Genomic DNA, 18,840 nt, shown 5'->3' on the forward strand with positions numbered 1-18,840 from the left:
AATCTGTGAAAATAGCATGGGTGTAGCTTCCTGTTCTCCACATGCGCATACGGGATCAATGAGCAGAGACTCACAATTTCAGGCAAATTCAGTGTCACAGGAAATGCACAAATGTTTAGTAAAACTAATGTTTCAGACGAAAAAGTTGTCTTTCCACTTCAGTGTCGAATGGTAATAAAAATATTTGCGTCTGTGCTCACCTGCTGTGGAAGGTTGCAAGAATTTGCAATTGTAAATTGCTATACTGTAAATGAAATGCTGTAAAAGCTACATGTGTTTAAAATTATACAGGTTTTCTTTATTCTACATATTCCATATTCATAAATCACACAAATTCTATGAAAAGCTGAGAATATTTAAGGTAATATCAGAGGTGTTAAATTAAAAGCAGAAGCAGTAAAGATGGCTGTTTTAGGAAAGCTTCTAATTAAGCTAAATGGAAGTGATCCTCTTTCAGAAATACCTGTAGGATGACCCCATCCCACAATGATTTTGAATTTACAGGGATGCTGATGAGCAGGTAATTTCCAGAAACACTACTGCATCAAAGTGTGATATTACCTGAAAATAGCAAGTGCTCCCTAGAGTTGTTTCCAAGCTGCTAGGACTGCTAGCAACTCATTCATTTGTATTTATGGGTTTATAAGTATTGTGAAGGTTATGTATAAATAATGTAAAATAATAATAAGTATAGTGTTTGAAATATTAGTTTTTTGACACAGTATTTACTTCGTTTATATTGGGTGGGAAATAAAGAAAAGGCACCACCATGAAAGAGATCTTTATAGTCCTTTAAATTATCCAAGTCCTGCTTCTCACTTTCTGTTCAAATATATTAACTAGGTTTTCATAATTTTTTATCACTCACTGAAATAAAAAATTTAGAAGTGATCACAAACAAGAGCTGTCAGAAAAGACATAATGAAAATGCAGAATTTAATAATAAAATCTGTACTTTCATAACTTATCACTCCATTAGATTCATAGATTTTAACAACTCACATAAAGATGGTTACTCATATGCATATGTTTCCTAGACAATTTCCTGATTTTTGAGACTTTTAAGTCTCCTAGACTTAAATATATCTTTATATTAATGAGCAGAGATTAAACAGAAAGATTAGGAAGAGTTACAAAATATTTATGTGTTTGTTCTTGTAGTAAATTGTGTTATTATAACACTACCCATGTCAAGTCAACATGATCAAAAAGAAACATTATTTTTAAATTCCTTATTATTAAGAAAAAAAGAAATTCTTAAAGGAGGGGAATCCTTCACATTAAGTATCAGCTCTCTGCCATTGTTTTTGCTCAATAGGAGATCTGTCAGCTCTTTCAGTACCTGAGAACACTTCAACAAAGGAAACTACTGAGGATGTGCCCAAGGATAGATGCTAAAAGGCCTAATAAAGGCTAAAACATGCATCTCTGTACCAGATAGGAAATTTTACTGAAAATCAATATGAATGAATATAGTGAACTCTAAACATCATGGAGGACAATATCAAGGTCTTGTGGAAAATTGATATAATGGGAATAAAAGAACAAAAGACAAAAATAAATAAGAACTTTTTTCTTTACACCTTTTTTTCTCAATACTGTGGAAAGTGTCTAAAAGATGAATCCTCTAAGCTGACTAAACTCCCGAGTAGCTATATTCCATTAGGGCCATCTTTCCTGAAAAGTAGTGTGGGAAGCATGCAAGACCATATTATCCATTAAAATGGGCAAACTTTAACAATAGCTATTGTTATTTTAAAGATGGCACATTTTTGTGTCCTCTTTCTCAGCCAGTAGTCAGAGAAATAAGCAACTACTATTGGCACTTATACTCCAGAAAATAACCTGTTTCCACCCTCTTTTTGGGGGATGAATATACTTTTGTGCACTGCTTCAATGAAATGATACCTCTTCAAACTGTGAATATCTCAACACATAGTTAAGCAAGAAACACCCATTCCTCAGTTTCAACTGAGTGTCATATTTTCTTTAATTTGAAGAGAGTTAGTGGAGAACCAGTGCCAGTAGAAAAACCAAAGTTAATTGCAGAAGCAGCAGCAGAGAATGGAGCACTAGGCAGAGATTTTGAAGAACATTTTGCACTGATTGTGGCTCTCATCATTCCCTGTTCCAGCACCATAACTCTGGAGATTCCACAAAGGACTGTGTTGAGACCATCGGGTCATTCTGACTTTTTCTTCTTTGCCAAATCTCCGTTTTTCTGACCCACCAACATCACCACGACAGAGGAAATAGTCCCAAAGATTCTACTGTGATCTTTAAAAGATTGACCAGATCTAGGTAATTTTTAATCTTTTGTTTACCTAACTTAAATGTCCAGTGTCTGAGGCACAGGCCTGTAAGTGTTTGGAGTTATCTTAATTTTCATCTTGTGTACTATGATTAGAAGCTCCCTTCAACTGCAACAATTATTTTTCATGATCCTTTGAAATCTTTTTTTTTTTTTTTATTTCCAGTTGCTCTTCACCGCAATGAAGAAAATTCTTTTTCATTGTTATGAAGTGGGATCGCTAAATTGCTGAGAAATAAAGTCCAGCTTTGAAAATACAATTCACTTCCATTCCATTCCTCCCAAAGAACTTACAAGGACTCTCCACACTCCTACCTGTGGAGGTAGGACAGACACAGAGACATAGACACAGCATAGGGGTCAAGCCTTGTAAAAATCAAAAAGAGCTCTCAGAGAGGGAGCCCTTACAGACTTTAATGTTTGCTTAGATTCTACCCACACATAAAACAGAATATACCTTCCTATTTAAAATGTTATTTCAGCATTTGCACATATTACTTGTTTCAGAGATAGTTCCCATATGGTTATTTAAGTAATTGAAAAAAATTAAGGATTCTGATTGTGAGTTAAAAAAATGACATGCAGTCACAATTATTTTCTGAAGTCTCATCGAGGAATTAGAAAATAAAATATTATCAGTGTTTTTAATCCTGCTACCTTGAGCTGTACACAAAATTTTAATTGGCACCTCCCAGCAGCAATATATTTCATCACTGGTATCTTAAATATGTGCACATGTTTTAGGTTAAACACATATTTAAGTGTTACTACCACAGGCAAACATACATACTTATGCATGCCCTATAGTATAAATTTTAGAAGCGATAGGGTCCCTAAAGATATTTTCACTTGGACATCTAAAATTACTTAGAATTATTATAGACATTTTTCAGTAATTTTAATTATTTTCTTTTTACTCTTGATTGTACAGTAGAAACTGTGGCTTCTAAACAAACTTACATTCAGCTGCAAATATAATGGAGATGCAGCTTCTGAACTACATTTCTGTGGTGATTTGTATCATAGTGCAAATATAATGTCACTTAATGCATTTTCTGACAGTAATTCACAAAGAGTCTAAATTAGAAAACTGTTCAGAAAACAAATCCCAAGGCAGATTTCATTCCCTTGCAAATAAGGGTTATAAAAGTGGTATACAGGGAATATATTTAAGCAAAAACACAGTAAATGTTGTATTTTAGCCGGTTATTAAATAAATTACCAGCTGTATCTAAAATGATGAGGCGAGACAGAGGAACACATAGCAATGGAAAGAAGAAAATGCTTTTTTTTAACCTGTATGCCATTAAATATTCTGGGGAAAAGAAGCCGTAGAAATTTAAAATATTTTTCGAGGGATTTGTTGAAGGGAATGTTTAGCTTCCACAGCACTGCTCAGCAGGCTGCCCCCCTAAAGCAATGGGGTTCACTCACAGCAGCTGGCTGGGTCCTCATCGCTGCCACCAGGGCAGTTCTGGTGGGAGTCACAGGCTGCTCCAGGGGCCACAGGCTGCCCATCCCTGCAGGGGCGTTCCTCCCGGGAGCACAAACCTGCTGGCTCTGAGGGTGCAGCATCCAGGAGCTGGATGCCACTCAGGCAGATGAAACCTGCCCTGCTCTGCAGTGCTCCTTTAAACACAAGCTGTCAACAAAATATTTGTGTTAACAGAGAATGGAGTGAAACTGATTTTTATTTACACAAAAAAAAGTTCTAGGTGTAAAAAGTGCTTCATCATTTCCATTGCAAAACTGTCATAAATTTCAAACCAGAATTGGAAGTTTTGTATGGCTATCTCAGGTTGAAATTATGGAAAATTTTAAGTTGAACTTTGAAGAAAGAATTTGAATAATATGCAAGAATTAAGTTTAAAAGAAAAAAAGTCTATTTTAAAGAAAAACTTCTACTCTCATAAACCTTTAGCTAAAAATTAATAATGCCCCTGTATTTTAGAAACGTGTCCTGACATTTAATATCCTAAAGACTCCATCTCCCTTCCTGAAGTGTCTTCGAAAGCTCATTTTGCAGATCCCCAAGAGAACATTTCCGTTTTTAGGTGTGTAAATTGGGCTGGGGACTCTCCTCAGACACCAGTTGGCATAGCAGAGTTTAACAATTGATAACTGTTTCATCACATAAAACAAAATGGATGCACTCAGCCTCTGCTGGGGGATTGGTCCCTGCCTGCTTGCAATCCTGGAACTGTTCTGCGCACAGGATTGGAGGTGGCTGATTTGCTTAGGTCAAACCTTTCTAGGAACCATGCCAATGTTTTAATTATTTGGACAATCACATGCCAATCCTGAGCCTGTGCCTTCACCCTGCTTATTTTACTGCTATTGACATGGACACAGAGATTCAAGGAGCATTTCTCTCTTCCCTTGCTCTGAGCAGATTTAGCACAAGCTGATTTATAGCAATGAAATTCCAGAAGAGCATCTGTTGCTCCTGGGCACGGTGCAGCCCAGCTCTGCTGGCTCTCAGAGCAATGAAATTATCCCATTTGTGCTCTCAAGGTTTCTTTTACCTGAGTTAGGGCAGTGAGCAGGAGGAAGAAAGCTTGGATTAACCAAAGATTAGGAGAGCAATAAAAGAAAACACTGAGAAAAAAAGAGCAGGAGTTGGAAGAATAAATAAAAATGGATTTGTGGGTTTTCTCAGACTGGGACATGACCAAAGTGTGAGTCAGAAAGTAGTTTTGTGCAAGGGTCAGAAAGCACTGTGTTGAAGTATCTGACTAAACAGAAAGAAACTGGAACAGATCTGATTTGGGGCATAAGCAGAAGGGTCTAGCACACTCCCCAAAGCCTGGCAATTAGGTTGGAGTGAAATCTCAAGAGGGATTTTTCTTTCTAAAACATGAGTTATGTATGTCATTGTCTTCCACTAGAGAAAATTTCTTCAAAATGACAAAAGTCATCTAATGCTTCCATGCTCTCTCTATCAGTTCAAAAAACAGAATGCTGTGCTGAAAATATAAAATAAGCACAAATATTAAAATAGTATGTTTCCTTCCCTAAGTGCAAGGGATCCTTGCAGTTTTTGTACAAAAATACACAGTTTTGGCTTCCTACTTATATACATACAACCTAAGCAGATGTTTATTTTTAGATACTACAGATAAGTTAATTACACATCTGCTTGTTTATTCAAAATTATCCTCGTGGGAAAAGGAGAGACAGGCAACAACACACCCTTAGAACCTACTAGCTTAATGAAATGCATTCATTCTAACATCTGTCAAAACATCAATTCCTGCAGTGGGTTTAGTTTTTGTCCTTTCATAGAGATTATATTTTCAGCTGACTGCTGAAGCAGTACAATATGATGGTTACTTACAGAAGTACAAAAAATTGTAAATGGAAAGTTACTTAAAATGGAAACGCGTAAATTAACATAAAAATTAAGTAGCTGCAATTTAGCATTTATCTTTTTTGTCTGAATTTTCAAGGAAAAGCTATCTTCCCAAATAGTGGTTTACATAATTTCACTGAAGTTCCACAAAGATCATTTACATCATCTCACTTAACAGTATAAATACATTTAAATGAGTTGGTAATTCCTGAGTTGGCCTCAGATGACTAATTAGAATCAGATGAGATTTTTATTGATTTTCTTGCATGTTATTCAAATGCAGCAGCTTCTGTATGTCATGTTTGTGTAGATATTTTATTGAGATACAGCCAGAGATTTACTCATATTGAAGCAATGGAAAAATAGCAAGACATTCAATATACACACCATTTAAACAATTTTTTAGGCTTTCTAGATGATTTACAAACAGCAAAGTAAACCATCTTCAAAAATTGAGCACATGCCTTTTTCATTCATACCTTTATATTTTGTAGCCCTGTTGGTAGCTGTATATTCACTTTGACCCATTCCTTCTTAGTCATGGTGTTGCTTTCCCACAAGACATGCTCCTCCTGTAAAATGTAGAAAACAATGTTATAAAGATAATTTTTGTTCCTCCAGAAGTTATTGAGGCCATTTTTCGTCCTCCATCTTTTCATCTCCCAGCCAAACAACCACCATATACAAAGTTGCTCTGTGTGAAAAAATAGTTTCTCATACTCATTTGCAATCTTTGCACTGAGGTCAAATGAAGAGAGGGGAAATAACACATGTTTTTTGTGACTAAACAGACTAATAATATAATTATCAGGAGTTGAGTTGGTGGAATTAACATTAATTAATATGTAAATTAAGCCATGTTATTGCTGAATTTAACAATATGTTTCCATGGTGTTCTCTACATAAGCTTCCTTTTCATAAATAACTGCTTATATTATGTTGTGTAATTAATTATATTTCGTTCTCTTGGAACTGAAGTTTGGGTCTGCCAGAATTACCCAATCAATTAAGCTAATTTTTTTTAAAAAAATCTGTAAAGCAAGCACACAGAGTAACACCTAACAACTTTTACTCATGAACTGAATTACCTTAATCCTCCCATTTTAATTCCACCTCTTAAGGGTAACAGGAAGAGTGCTACATTTGGTAAGGCTCCCTTTATGCAGCCTTTTTGATTCAATAATCTGGTAAAAGTATCTCACACTCATTTTGCTTCTGGTCATTGTCCTGCTTGCAACATACTGATGCATAAGGGAGAGAAGGCAGAAATTTGAACTTTATATACCCACACAAAATCTTTTCAAGAAGCAGTTTCAAAATAGAGCAAAACCAAAAAGACAGAAAAAACCTGCAGGAAAAGTTTAGACTATACATACAAACACACTCAGTATTTAAAATATCAAATATTGAGACTCCTTTTAGGAAGCTGCAAAGTATGGGTCATACCTTTTCCACCAAGGATATTACAGAATTAGTGGCAGTTCAGAAAAAGATGCAAAGCAGGATAAGAGAAATGGAGAGTCTCTTGTATGACGAGAAATTGAAAGTATAAAAACAATTTATCTTACAGGAGATTAATAAAAGGAGTTATGATAGGCATGTGAAATGTTATCAGTACTATAGACAAGGACAGTTATCTTTTTTCCTGTTTTATAATATAAAGAGAGGAGAAATGTGCTGCCTACTGCTTGATAGGCTGTGAGCCAGCAGAAGGACATTGGAATTATTTGTGATGTACAGACAATTAGTGCTCTTTTCTTACCAAGGCCATTCTGATATATTAGCAAAGCTGGAAGATTAAATCCCCATTGAACATGTGTTCAAAGATCACAAAAAAAAAAAAAAAAGAAAAGGAATTTTGGATAACTGCAAGCCAAGGCCAAGGCAACACACTAATTTCAAACACTCAATGACAGAAGAGATCAAATTGGATAACACACATGGCATACTTGATTTTAGAAATAAAAGTCAGCTGTGAGTTTCTACATTACTATAGGATGTATTTGTTCAGTTCTTTACATGACATATTCAGTAAAAGTCTTTCAATATTGAGGACACATCATTCTGTGTAAAACTTGCTTCATTTTACTAAATAATTCAGCTTCTAAAGGAAATCTTTCAGCCTAATCATATCTTAGGCACATATGAGATACAGAAAAGGATATACTAAGAACCATACTGCATGGAAGGTTAAAACCATAGCCTGTGGTTAAATTTCTGCTTTTATTTAACATGCTCCCTCCCCACCTGCATGTACAAACCCTTCAAACACATTTGTATATCTTTTGGGAAGCACTGTATTTGCTGAGTATTTGACTGGATGCACCTTGATACTACAATTTTGCTCACATTCAGGTAACAGCTTGGAAACCCAGCCCCATGACCATTTTTCTCCCAAGCTAATTTTACTACAGCAGGAGTAAATAGCTTGTAGCAGTAAACTTGAGTTTTCTGTTCAGTAGCCAGACCTTCTGAGATTTTATTTACACTGAAAGCTGTAAATCTCCTCAGATGAAAGAGTATTTTAAGCAGATTTTACCCTGTGATTTTATACAGCTCTAAAATGTCAACAATATCTTTTCCCTTCCGCACTTGTAGTATTTGTAGTACAAATACTACAAGTACTTGTAGTATTCGCCCTGCTCGTTCTATTCTTTCACCTCTTTGCTACAAATGGGTTAACTCCTTGAGCACATTCCTTGTGTCACTAGTCTTCTTTCAAAATATGGAAGGTGTTTCTTTTCCAGTACTTTCCTTCAAGATTTATTTTGGTGATGCAGGGAAGCGGTTGCTCAAGACAACTTTTCTCTATTCCCCCTTACTGTGATTTATTACTATCAATAAACAACCTTTTGTAAAGCTAAAATGGGCAAGAATTGCTACTTTTCCCCACAATGTTTTTTTTTTCTGACATAATGCTGCTCAGATTTGAAGGATGGAAGAGAAATTCCAACTTTTTATAAAGGTCTCCATCTATAAAATATTTTTATCTTTTTTTTTTGACATTTCTCTATCAATACCTGCAGTGCTGTGCAACTGCATCCGTTATTTTGTCCCTACTTCTCTTCTCAGAGAGTAATTTGCAACAAAAGCTTATTTTTACCCCCACAATGATTAATCAACTTTACCTTCTGCAGAGGAGTGTACTCACATGACTTTTGCAAGTCATGTTGAACACACAGAAAAATTTTAGTGCATTAGGATATAGGTATACTTGCATGTATTAGCATTAGTTGAAATTATCTTTTCTTGCTTAATTTCTGGATTTTTCAAAGCCATAAAAGATGAAAAGATTAAGGCAATAAAAGGAAGATAAATAAGCCCATTACTTAAAGGGAGCAACAAACAAGTAATGAACAGCAAGTGATAGACTCCACATGATATTATTTGGTTTCCATTTCTACTGAAAATATTAAAATTTATCTGTCAGCTAATAGACAGTTAATTTTGCTAATTGAATGTACAGACTGAGGAATGAGTTGCTGGAGAGCAGAGCCATGGAAATGGACCTGGGGGTCCTGGTCCATGGCAAGTTGAACCTGAGCCAGGAGGGCCAGCCCTGTTCTGGGGGGCATCAGGCACAGCATGGCCAGCAGGGCAAGGGAGGGATTGTCCTGCTCTGCTCTGCTCTGCTCTGGGGCAGCCTCATCTCAAGTGCTGGGGGCAGTTTTGGATGCCACAATACAAAAAAGACATTAAACTGTCAGAGTGTCCAAAGGAGGGCCATGAGGATGGTGAAGGACATTGAGGGGAAGCCGTGTGAGGAGCAGCAGAGGTCTCTTGGGTTGTTCACCTTGGGGGAGACTAAGGGAAAACATCATTGGAGTCTACAACTTCCTCATGAGGGGAGGAGAAGGATCAGACACTGGTCTCTTTGTGGTGACCAGTGACAGGACCTGAGGGAATGGCCTGAGGTTGTGTCAGGGGAGGTTTAGGTTGCATATTAGATAAATGTTCTTCACCCTGAGTGGGGTTGGGCACTGGAACAGCTCCCCAGGGAAGTGGTCACAGCTCCAAACCTGACAGAGCTCAAGAAGAATTTAGATAATGCTCTCAGGTACAGGTGTGACACTTGGGGTGTCTTGTGCAGGGCCAGGAGCTGGACTTCAATGATGATAGTGTGTACCTTCCAACTTAGGACATTCTGTGATTCTGTGAACATTTTATGTTAGTTGAACAGTTAATACTGCTAAATGGGAATTGAAATATAGACCAGAATAGACAAATAATGTTAAAAATACATATAAGCCCTAAAATGAATGGAATCACAAGCTTTTAACTAAAGGTTGCATACTGGAAGGAATATTTTATTATCAACAGCAAGCTCTGAGAACCTGAGAAGAATGTGTGGGAAACCAGACAACTGGGAGAACAAAGGACATCTATGGCAGCTAAGGGATAAGTAGAGTATGCAATTATAGCCAAGATGCAGAACAACTCTTAAGACTTTGGAACAAATTGCTAGCAACCTTGTAAGCACCTAGAGAATTAGAAACTGAGAAACCCATATGTGCTGCTTCTGATGAGGAGCAAGTTGTGTTTTGCAGTGTAATATTTTTTTTCATCATAAATAGACTTGAAAATTTAGTTACTTCACTTTATTAAGGTTTTTAAACAATCTGATAAACCACATGCTTAAAAAAATGTGGTGATTAGGTGTAATGAAATTACTGTAAAATGTGTGTGCAAATAGAAATGTGAGCTTATTTCAAAGAGGAGATATCAATAGTTTTCTATTAAACTAAAAGAAAATTATAATAAAGTTCTGCATAGGTCTGTTCCAGAACCTGATATAATTATAGTGCTGACTAACTGATTGGAGAGTCAGATGAAAAGTAAATTTTAAAATAACATAGAAAATACTGTACTGGGAGGAATTGCAAGCACTGTGAAGGACAACATTTGCATTTAAAATCATCTCAGCATACAGAAACCAGTTTCCAAACCAATAAGGCAAAGTTCAAATATATAGGAGTCACAATAATGAAAGAAAAATCAAATAGTTAAATGCAGTAGTTTTTAATGAAGAACAGTTTGGCAAGCCAGCAAGAAAAGAGGAAAAGCTGCAGATTATCATGGACTGCAAAGTAAATGTGAGTAAACAACAGGTTACTGTTGACAAAATAGTCTGTTTTCCTTATCCTTCTTCATACCCTAGAGCAATTTAAATTCCCTGTCTTACACTTGATACCACAATATCTATATCAGAAAATATGTTCACTCATCTTTGCTCTCTCTCTTGAAAGAGTGAGGAAGGCCAGGGATAAATTTACAACATCTTCATCACTTGCCTCTAAGAACAGTTCTGAAACTGTACATTGGGTATAATCCAGTCCCAGAGCGTTGGGCCTGTCAGTGCTGGGATTTAAAAGAGTTATTCAAAGACAAGAGGTTTTGATCAATAAATATAGTGATAGGATGTGCAGGAAACTGCGAGGTGCACACAGTTGAGAGGCTGTTTTGAATGGCAGCTTCCAGGACAGTGGCTCTGTTTTCTTCCAGGGTCAGAATAAGCACTCAGCCCTCACTTCTGGTTCTTAATATTGGCTAGTTTTGACAATTCATTTGTCTTTCATAAACAACCTAATTATTCAGTAGCAAAATGTGAAAAAGCCAACTCTCCCTTCATTTCAGTTAAAGAAGTCTTAAACATGAGTCTGTATGTTGTTTTATTTTTCCTGAAACTACCAGCAGAAGCTTATGTTCCTGAAGATTTTTCTGGCAAAGTTTTCAGTATGAGTGACTCACACCATCTTTAAATAAGTCTGTGTGCAATAAATACACCTCTGATTTCTGAATTTCTGATTTCTGAAGGAGAAATTCAATGACTAAAACATAGAAGGGCAAAGAGAATCTGTGGAAACAGAGGGGACTGATGTAATAAATGCTGGAAAATGTTCTTCTAATGAGCATGTAAGGACCACTTTATCAATTAATTCAATTTAGGTTCTCAGTTCTATGGGAACTCATATGTCAGTTCTCTTATGGTTTTCACTTACATAATTTGCTCTGTTTTCAGGGAAAAACAACTCTTGGATTGGGTCCATTGATGCTACTTAGGTGAACTACTGAAATCAATATTCCTATTCTGTCTCAAGGTTGCTGAGAGTGTCATACCTGGGGATTTTTTGGCAAGTTCTAAGGCACAAAAATCCATGCATTCTGACCAGGACACTGATTATGTTACAATTCCCTGACACAGTCATAGAAAAATACAACTATTGGCTTTTATAAATGAAACATGAGCAAAAGCCTGGAGTTGTTTTCATGAATATTCAAAGACATAACCAGAAAGAAATAAATTGTTTCCATTACCTGTCCTAATTTTAAGACCTTTTGATTATGTTATACTTAGGGGTTTTTTGCTTTTAATCTTTGTGAATGAAATGGATCCAGTATTTAAATATGTATATTGTTGGGTGATAAGAATTCACCTCCAGCACCAAGATATGAGAGCCATTAACTGAGTGAGAGCAGCTCTACTGATCTTGCTTTCATGAAGTACCAGTGCAAAGCATCAATACTAACCTATCAAACCAGACTTCCAAAAGAGAACATCCTAGTAGTAGCAAGTCTCACAAGGTAGGGGAGGTAATAAAGATGGAAATAGCTACCAATGCTCAACTGACATGTGTGCTTCATTCTGGCAGGGCTCTTTTATTGACTAATAGGTAGAAGAATAGGAAAAATACTGATCTAACACTTGGGCTAAGCAAAGCAGGTGTTTAATTAAGAACTTTACAGCTATCCTGTTTTTTAATATTTCTCCATAGACAAAAGCACCTATTTTCTTAATTCCATAACAGGAAGAAGGCTTGAAAAGCTGTAACTATAGATTTCCCCCCTGAAATCTGCAATTGATTTAATTCTGTAATAGCTGGGTTTGTCCTTGAAGTCTTATTGCAGAACATTCACCCATCAAATCAGTTCATTGCTGAGATGGTGAACACTCAGGCTTTGCAATTGCACAGACCAGTGGAATTACTGGAAAACCAGTAACCAAGTGAGTTAGTGCACAAACAGACTCGGGGACAGGCATGCAGCAGCAGGTGTGTCCTGCATTTTGTCTGGTGACACCTGGACTGCCACACCTTTACCTTTTGGAAATGAACACTTTTCTGCTTACCTGGTTCATAATCAGTACTGCCTTGAGAACACTGCTATCTGCCATGGAGTAATGAAAGTGAAAATGGCAATTCTTGCTGGAGCAATGACACATGGAGCTGTTTAGATGGGCCCTTTCATATAATGCCTTGTCATTAGCTTCTAACCACTCAAAATGGCCTGAAATAAAAAGAAAAGGACATAAAGGTCACTTCTTCACAAAGCTTTTTTTCCCCAGTTGTTAAAAATAAGGACTAGTCTCATGTAATTCCACCAAAGACCCATTCCAGCAAGAATTAAATCTGATCATCATGCTGATGATGTGACATGGATATCATCTATTTCCTATTAAATAGATAAATATATATATATTCATTTTATTCACAGATAGCCCCAGCAACCATGAATTACATCAGTTGATAGTATCTCAAGTTTTAATTGGCATGCTTAAACCTGCAAGAAGTCCCAGCTCAGCCTCCTTACATTTACAACCATTCAATATGTAATGACAAATATATGTGCAAACTGGGCTTTCTTCCCACTGTGGTTTTCAGGAAATATGCTTTTCACAGCAATGCTTAAAAAACAGCCAAAGAAATAAAGGTCATCTGCACCACTGCTGCAAGAAGCAGTCACATCTCCACCATGTAATCAAGGTCTTTACTCCTCAGACAGAACTTCTGCAACAAAACATTGGAAGCATATTGTCTTTCCATGTGAAGCAGAAAAGCAATTTATGCTCTGCTTGACCTACTGGCCCTTATAAAAGCATTCCTACAGAGATCAAAGGAGTTCTCCATCCCCTCAACAGCATCTATTAGTTTTCAGAAATAAAAAGGCTAAATATTTTTTACTAAATATATCAGCTCTTTCTCCTGCTTCCTGAGTCACTGAATATTTTGCTGCCTTCTGCAGCAACTATTAAAATAATAAACAAGGTCTGATTAAAGGTTTTAAGTCTGCAGTTTCTATGTTTATTTCTTTAAATAAAACTTAACTCAAATGCAAATGTTACACAATCTCAGGGTGAAGGAAGAAAGTGTCATTTCACCAAAAAAAAAGCTCATTTTAATAAAAAACTTCTATAAACATTCTTTTCCTTTTGTTGCTTGTTTACTCTTGTGTTAGGCAATATTTACACTGTCATATATTCTTGAAATTTCCTTGGAGTTGAGCTTACAACTTCATGCCACAGCAACTAACTTTTATATAGGAAAATATTGTAGATTAAACCCAGATTTCTCTTTCACAGACATGAACAAGGCATCTACAATTTTATGACTGCTATCTTGTGCTGAAGAGAAATATGCAACACTTGAAGGTATTCTACCAGTTGTTTATCTAACTTCAGAGTTCTCTGATGCCATTATAAAACCAACCAATATTATTATCTGAGCCCAGTGATAATTAACATTATTTCCTCTCTTTCCTTTCAAGAACTTGAATCTTTAAAAGCAGGGTAAAGAGGAGTTGACATGATGTTTTGACAAAAAAGCAAGTGCTGTGCTCTAGATAGACCAAAGTCCTATGGAGCATCCAGAATGAGCCTGTATCCAAAATAACAGGCTTACTCTACTTTAGGAATGCATTTTGTGAAAGTATTGTGATTGCTTCTGCTTAATCCAATGTAAAAAACATAAACTCTGGAAAATATGATGGCCTATATGAAGCATACATGAAAAAATAAAAGCAACAAAAAAGTACTTTCTGAACACTACTACAGGGGAATATGAAACCTCTGTAAGAACTTTTGAGACCAGAGAAATTAAGAGGAAAAATTATAGATAAATTGCCTACAATACAAAACTAGAGGAGCAAAGCAATAAAGAAACAAAGAAAAAAGGTCTTCCAAGGACAGAAAGTATTTTATTTAATTTAGGGATACCAGCAAGGGAGGATTATTCAAAGGCTGTAAGAAATATTTTCTTTATAAATAGAATTGTTTATAGTCATAGTCTTCCTATAGTAGTTATAGTCTTTATAATTTTATTTCTTAACTCTCTTCTATTTATAGAAGTAAAAGCTTTGATCAAAATCATAATATAAAACTAAGTCAAGCTCTATTTGCATTGCAAGTTTGAGCCCTCAAGCATGGTATTTTTGCAGTTTGCATACCATGTCTTTAGTTTATAGAACTTTTTTTATATTCAACCTCTTCATTTATGTCTCAACACATCTGCATGAATAGAAAATACTGAATGTATTGAGAAGTCAGCAATCACAGTTCAGATTTTTCAATACCTTTTCAATACCTTTCAATGCTAATGATGAATTGAATTCTGTAGTTGTTTTTCTCTATGACTTAGAAGCACAGGGAGTTCTCCTAAGCAGTGGGCGAAGTTCAGCCTACTCAGCTGCCTGTGCATATCCATACAAAAATGCCCAAGCACCTCTGCAGGAAATATTTCCAAATATATTCTCTTTCCATAGACAGTGCAGTAATACATTCCTGTAAAAGCCCTTACAGAATTTCAATATCTTTTGTGTTCTCAAGATTGCCCTAAAAGGAAAATCCATACCAATTACCAGCCCTTAAGGTGTCATGTTAAGGTGTGGCACAGATACAATGACTTTCAGGGAGGTTTTTCAAATAAAATCAAATTAAAAGTCTCTTTTTTTGTGGAAAAAAGAGGGGAAACTGGAAGATTATATGAGTCTTCTCTTCACATTTAAGGGGGAAAAAAAATCTGCTTTACTCTGTGCTTTTCATTATGCATACCTGCAAAAATTAGTTTCAACAGAGTGTATACACTCAGGTACTTTTCCTTGCTATTCAATAATAATTTGACTTATGGCTACTAGAATTTATTGAAATGCATACTAATTTTTTTAATAAAACAATATCTAATATTCATTCAGCTTCTACCAGTGAGATGTGCTCCATTTCTGTGGGTTCAAAGTTCAAGCAGTAATCCCCACAATATCAGTTCTTCAAAGCTGCACCACAAACTGTACTATTACAACTAGCAGCACTTGACCCCTCTGAAGGCAGCCTCAGTACACAAGGCAAACACTTAGCAGGCAAGACAATTCCATCTCACAATTGAACACTCAGAGATTTACATCATTAAGCTTTCAAAAACCTTTCCCATACACCCATAGAGACATAATACATAGTGACTTCAAAAACAAGTGATGCTCTTTGCTTCTTAAAATTGCATCTGGACTAACTTATTCATTTTAAAGGTAGGACACAATTTTCCAGAATAATTGTTTATTTACATTTGCCCTAATAAAAGGTTTAAAATGAAGTTCCAGTCTGTATGCTCAAGCAGAATAGTGCTGCACAAGTCAAATTGCCAAGCATCAAAATCAAAACAAAACAGAAAAACACACACAAAAGGGCTGGGGCATAGATGAATTTTATTTGATTTAATTTAATTTCACCAAATTCTTGCACAGATCTCATAAAAAACAATAAACTGGAAAATAAATTAGCTAGTAGTTTGTAATAGAATTCTTGTGTTAATATATTTCATGAATACCTGAAAAAAAATCATTAATTCTTAAAATAAAATATTTATGTCTTACCCAGAAGGAGTGTTCATGATGTCCTTATTAAACAGCCAGAACAAAACCTAATTTACATACAAAATATATACAAGTACTTTTCGTAGTTTCCTTCTGTTTTGGCATTGAGGCACCATCTTGCCATAAAAAGTGCTATATTCTTCATGAGAGCTAGTAATTTTGAGTCAGATTAAATGCCCACCTTCAGTATTGTTGCTGGAATCCTCCAGGAAGGAACAGGAGACAATCGTGTGCCCAGCTTGAAGCCGTGCCCCCTGAGCAGGCTCAGCTGCCTGGTCTGAGTGCCACTCACACAAGCCAAGCTCAAAAATGGAAATCTGCGGTACTAAAAGACAAACAATCACTTCTTAAGAAGTCATTCTTTATGAGACTATTCCCAATTAGAAATCTATGCTTATTAAACTCCTTAGCAACATTTCTGCTTCTTCAAAAGGTTGCTTCAAAAGCCCTGTGTATCTCTGATTGCTGCCCTTCACTTCAGCCTGCCACCTTCAAATATTCTAAGAAATCATTCCCTCAAGACAGATGCTTCTTTGAAAGCAATGGAGTGCTATTTATGTTAGCCAGTCATCACAACCTTCATGAATTCAATTCTGCAGAGAGAGTTGCCAGGTAACATAAAAACTGCCATGTAATAATAAGAAATACCTATTTACTTTTCTAGGTGATAGATACAGAAAAATCACTTTTAACAGGTTAAACTCAGCAGCATCTCCACAATACTTGTAAGAGAATACTTCTTTTTAGAGACAGAAAGGTTCTGAATGCATCACCACATATTTTAGAGGGCTTTTAACAGTATGCCTGACTAATCTATCTGCCTCAGGATTTTAAGCAGGATTGCACTGTGACAATGGAAGTTCCACTTCTTAATGTTATTGCAGGGGAAAGGTAATCTCCTGGTTAAGTCATATTATTAAATAGCAGTCAGGATATCTCAGAGAAAACACAGAGATTCCTAAATGTATGGAAAAAACAGTTTCAGGTTAGTTCACATAGATGTTACTGTCTCCTTCATCTGAGAGGCATTGTATTATTTTCATTACTGACACTTCAGTGAAATGGGCTGTCCAGGCAGTGCTGCAAACCTTTCATTTCTTCCTCGTTCTAGTGCTGAATAAATGTGTGCTGTTTTCAGACCACATGTATTGTGTGAGAAAGAGCTTGTCAAAACCTTGTATCCCACAGAAAATGCAAAACTCCACAAGGGTCTGGAAAAGGATGGATCTTGTCAAATTTCAACATTTGCAAATTCTTTCAAAAGGAATCAAGATCTTCATTTAACACTTTTGAAGTATTGACACAAAACATTTTGAGTCAGTCTGTGGGTTTTTTCTTTAATTTAGTTTATATATTTTGAGGGGGTTTTTGTTTCATCAAAATACTCATTTTCTAGCTCTTAATGCCACAGCATGTCAGACAATAGTAAGATTAGTATTTTGGATTTTCTGACTCCCATCCCTGTAGCAGTTCATCTCAAATACCTGCTTCTGCAATATTAAAGGCTACATCTCTGCAGGATTAGAATTAACTAAGGAATTAAGTTTAAGATTTTGTCAGTTGAAGTATTCATATTGTATTTTTGTCAAAATTTATACATTATAAGTAATACATAAATGATTACTTCAGTTTTCCTGAAAAAAAACCCATATATTTGCAGTGAGGCTTTGTCACTTCTGCATTACAAGTGACTTAAGGAGGACAAAAGCCTCATTCTCCCTTACAGAATTCCACTTTCATGCCTTGGAGCTCTTTGCTTTCATCTCTATATAGAGATCAGAAGGACACATAGTGGAGTTCTTCACATACATAATTTTTTGGACATTGAGAGAGAATTCTGCAGAGCAGACGCTTGGATAAGAATATGAAGCCTTTGAACAGAAGGTCTACTAAAGGCATAATTAAAGGAGATTTTGCATTATGTGTGTTTCAGAAAATAACTTCATATTTTCTATTTCACAGCCAAAGTTTTTTTTCTTTAGCTCATACTCAAGCGTATGATAAAGAGCTGTGGGTGTTTTGAGTGATAACAAACTATATGGCAGCTGTTGGGGAAACTACAAACTGTAGAGTATCTTAAATTGCTATACTGATGATAGGGTTTTAGTTACATTTTTTTTCAATGCATGAAGTTTAGTCTGTAGCAGAACCGGACAACAGACTGAAGTGGGGCAGTTTGGGAGACAGGGGAGAGATAGAAGTGAAGAAAGAACCTAATGCATAATGAGATTACTTTTATATTTAAGCAGCACAGTTTGCATCAAGAAACTCCTGAAAGCACAAAAATTTAAGATATTTTACTCACAACTCTAAAATCATAGCCATGCTAATGAATACAAATGCCTAGGTAATCTCTTTTGTGTATTTGTACTGGGAATAAAAATCATGAGGAATACATTTAAAATTCAAGTTTTAACTAGGGGTTTCATGAAATTAAAGTGGTCTTCATTAAAAGTCTACTTTTCCAGACGTTCCATAAGGACTAGAGAAAAAATTATTTCAAATTCGACCAACCATTAGTCTGACCTTTTGTTTTAATTAT

General features: G+C 35.8%; 1 protein-coding gene across 1 annotated transcript in view; it reads right to left on the minus strand.

Annotated features, from left to right (window-relative positions):
• Positions 1-18,840, minus strand: part of MALRD1 (MAM and LDL receptor class A domain containing 1) — a 232,953-nt gene that overhangs the window by 203,139 nt on the left and 10,974 nt on the right. The window contains exons 6-9 of the mRNA XM_064703173.1: positions 16,480-16,623; positions 12,790-12,947; positions 6,143-6,235; positions 3,746-3,953 (exon numbers count right to left, since the gene is read on the minus strand). Coding sequence (XP_064559243.1) covers positions 3,746-3,953; positions 6,143-6,235; positions 12,790-12,947; positions 16,480-16,623 — 603 coding nt within the window. The remainder of the gene's footprint in view (positions 1-3,745; positions 3,954-6,142; positions 6,236-12,789; positions 12,948-16,479; positions 16,624-18,840) is intronic.

Source organism: Zonotrichia leucophrys, chromosome 2 (assembly GCF_028769735.1).
Source record: "Zonotrichia leucophrys gambelii isolate GWCS_2022_RI chromosome 2, RI_Zleu_2.0, whole genome shotgun sequence".
Taxonomy (NCBI): domain Eukaryota; kingdom Metazoa; phylum Chordata; class Aves; order Passeriformes; family Passerellidae; genus Zonotrichia; species Zonotrichia leucophrys.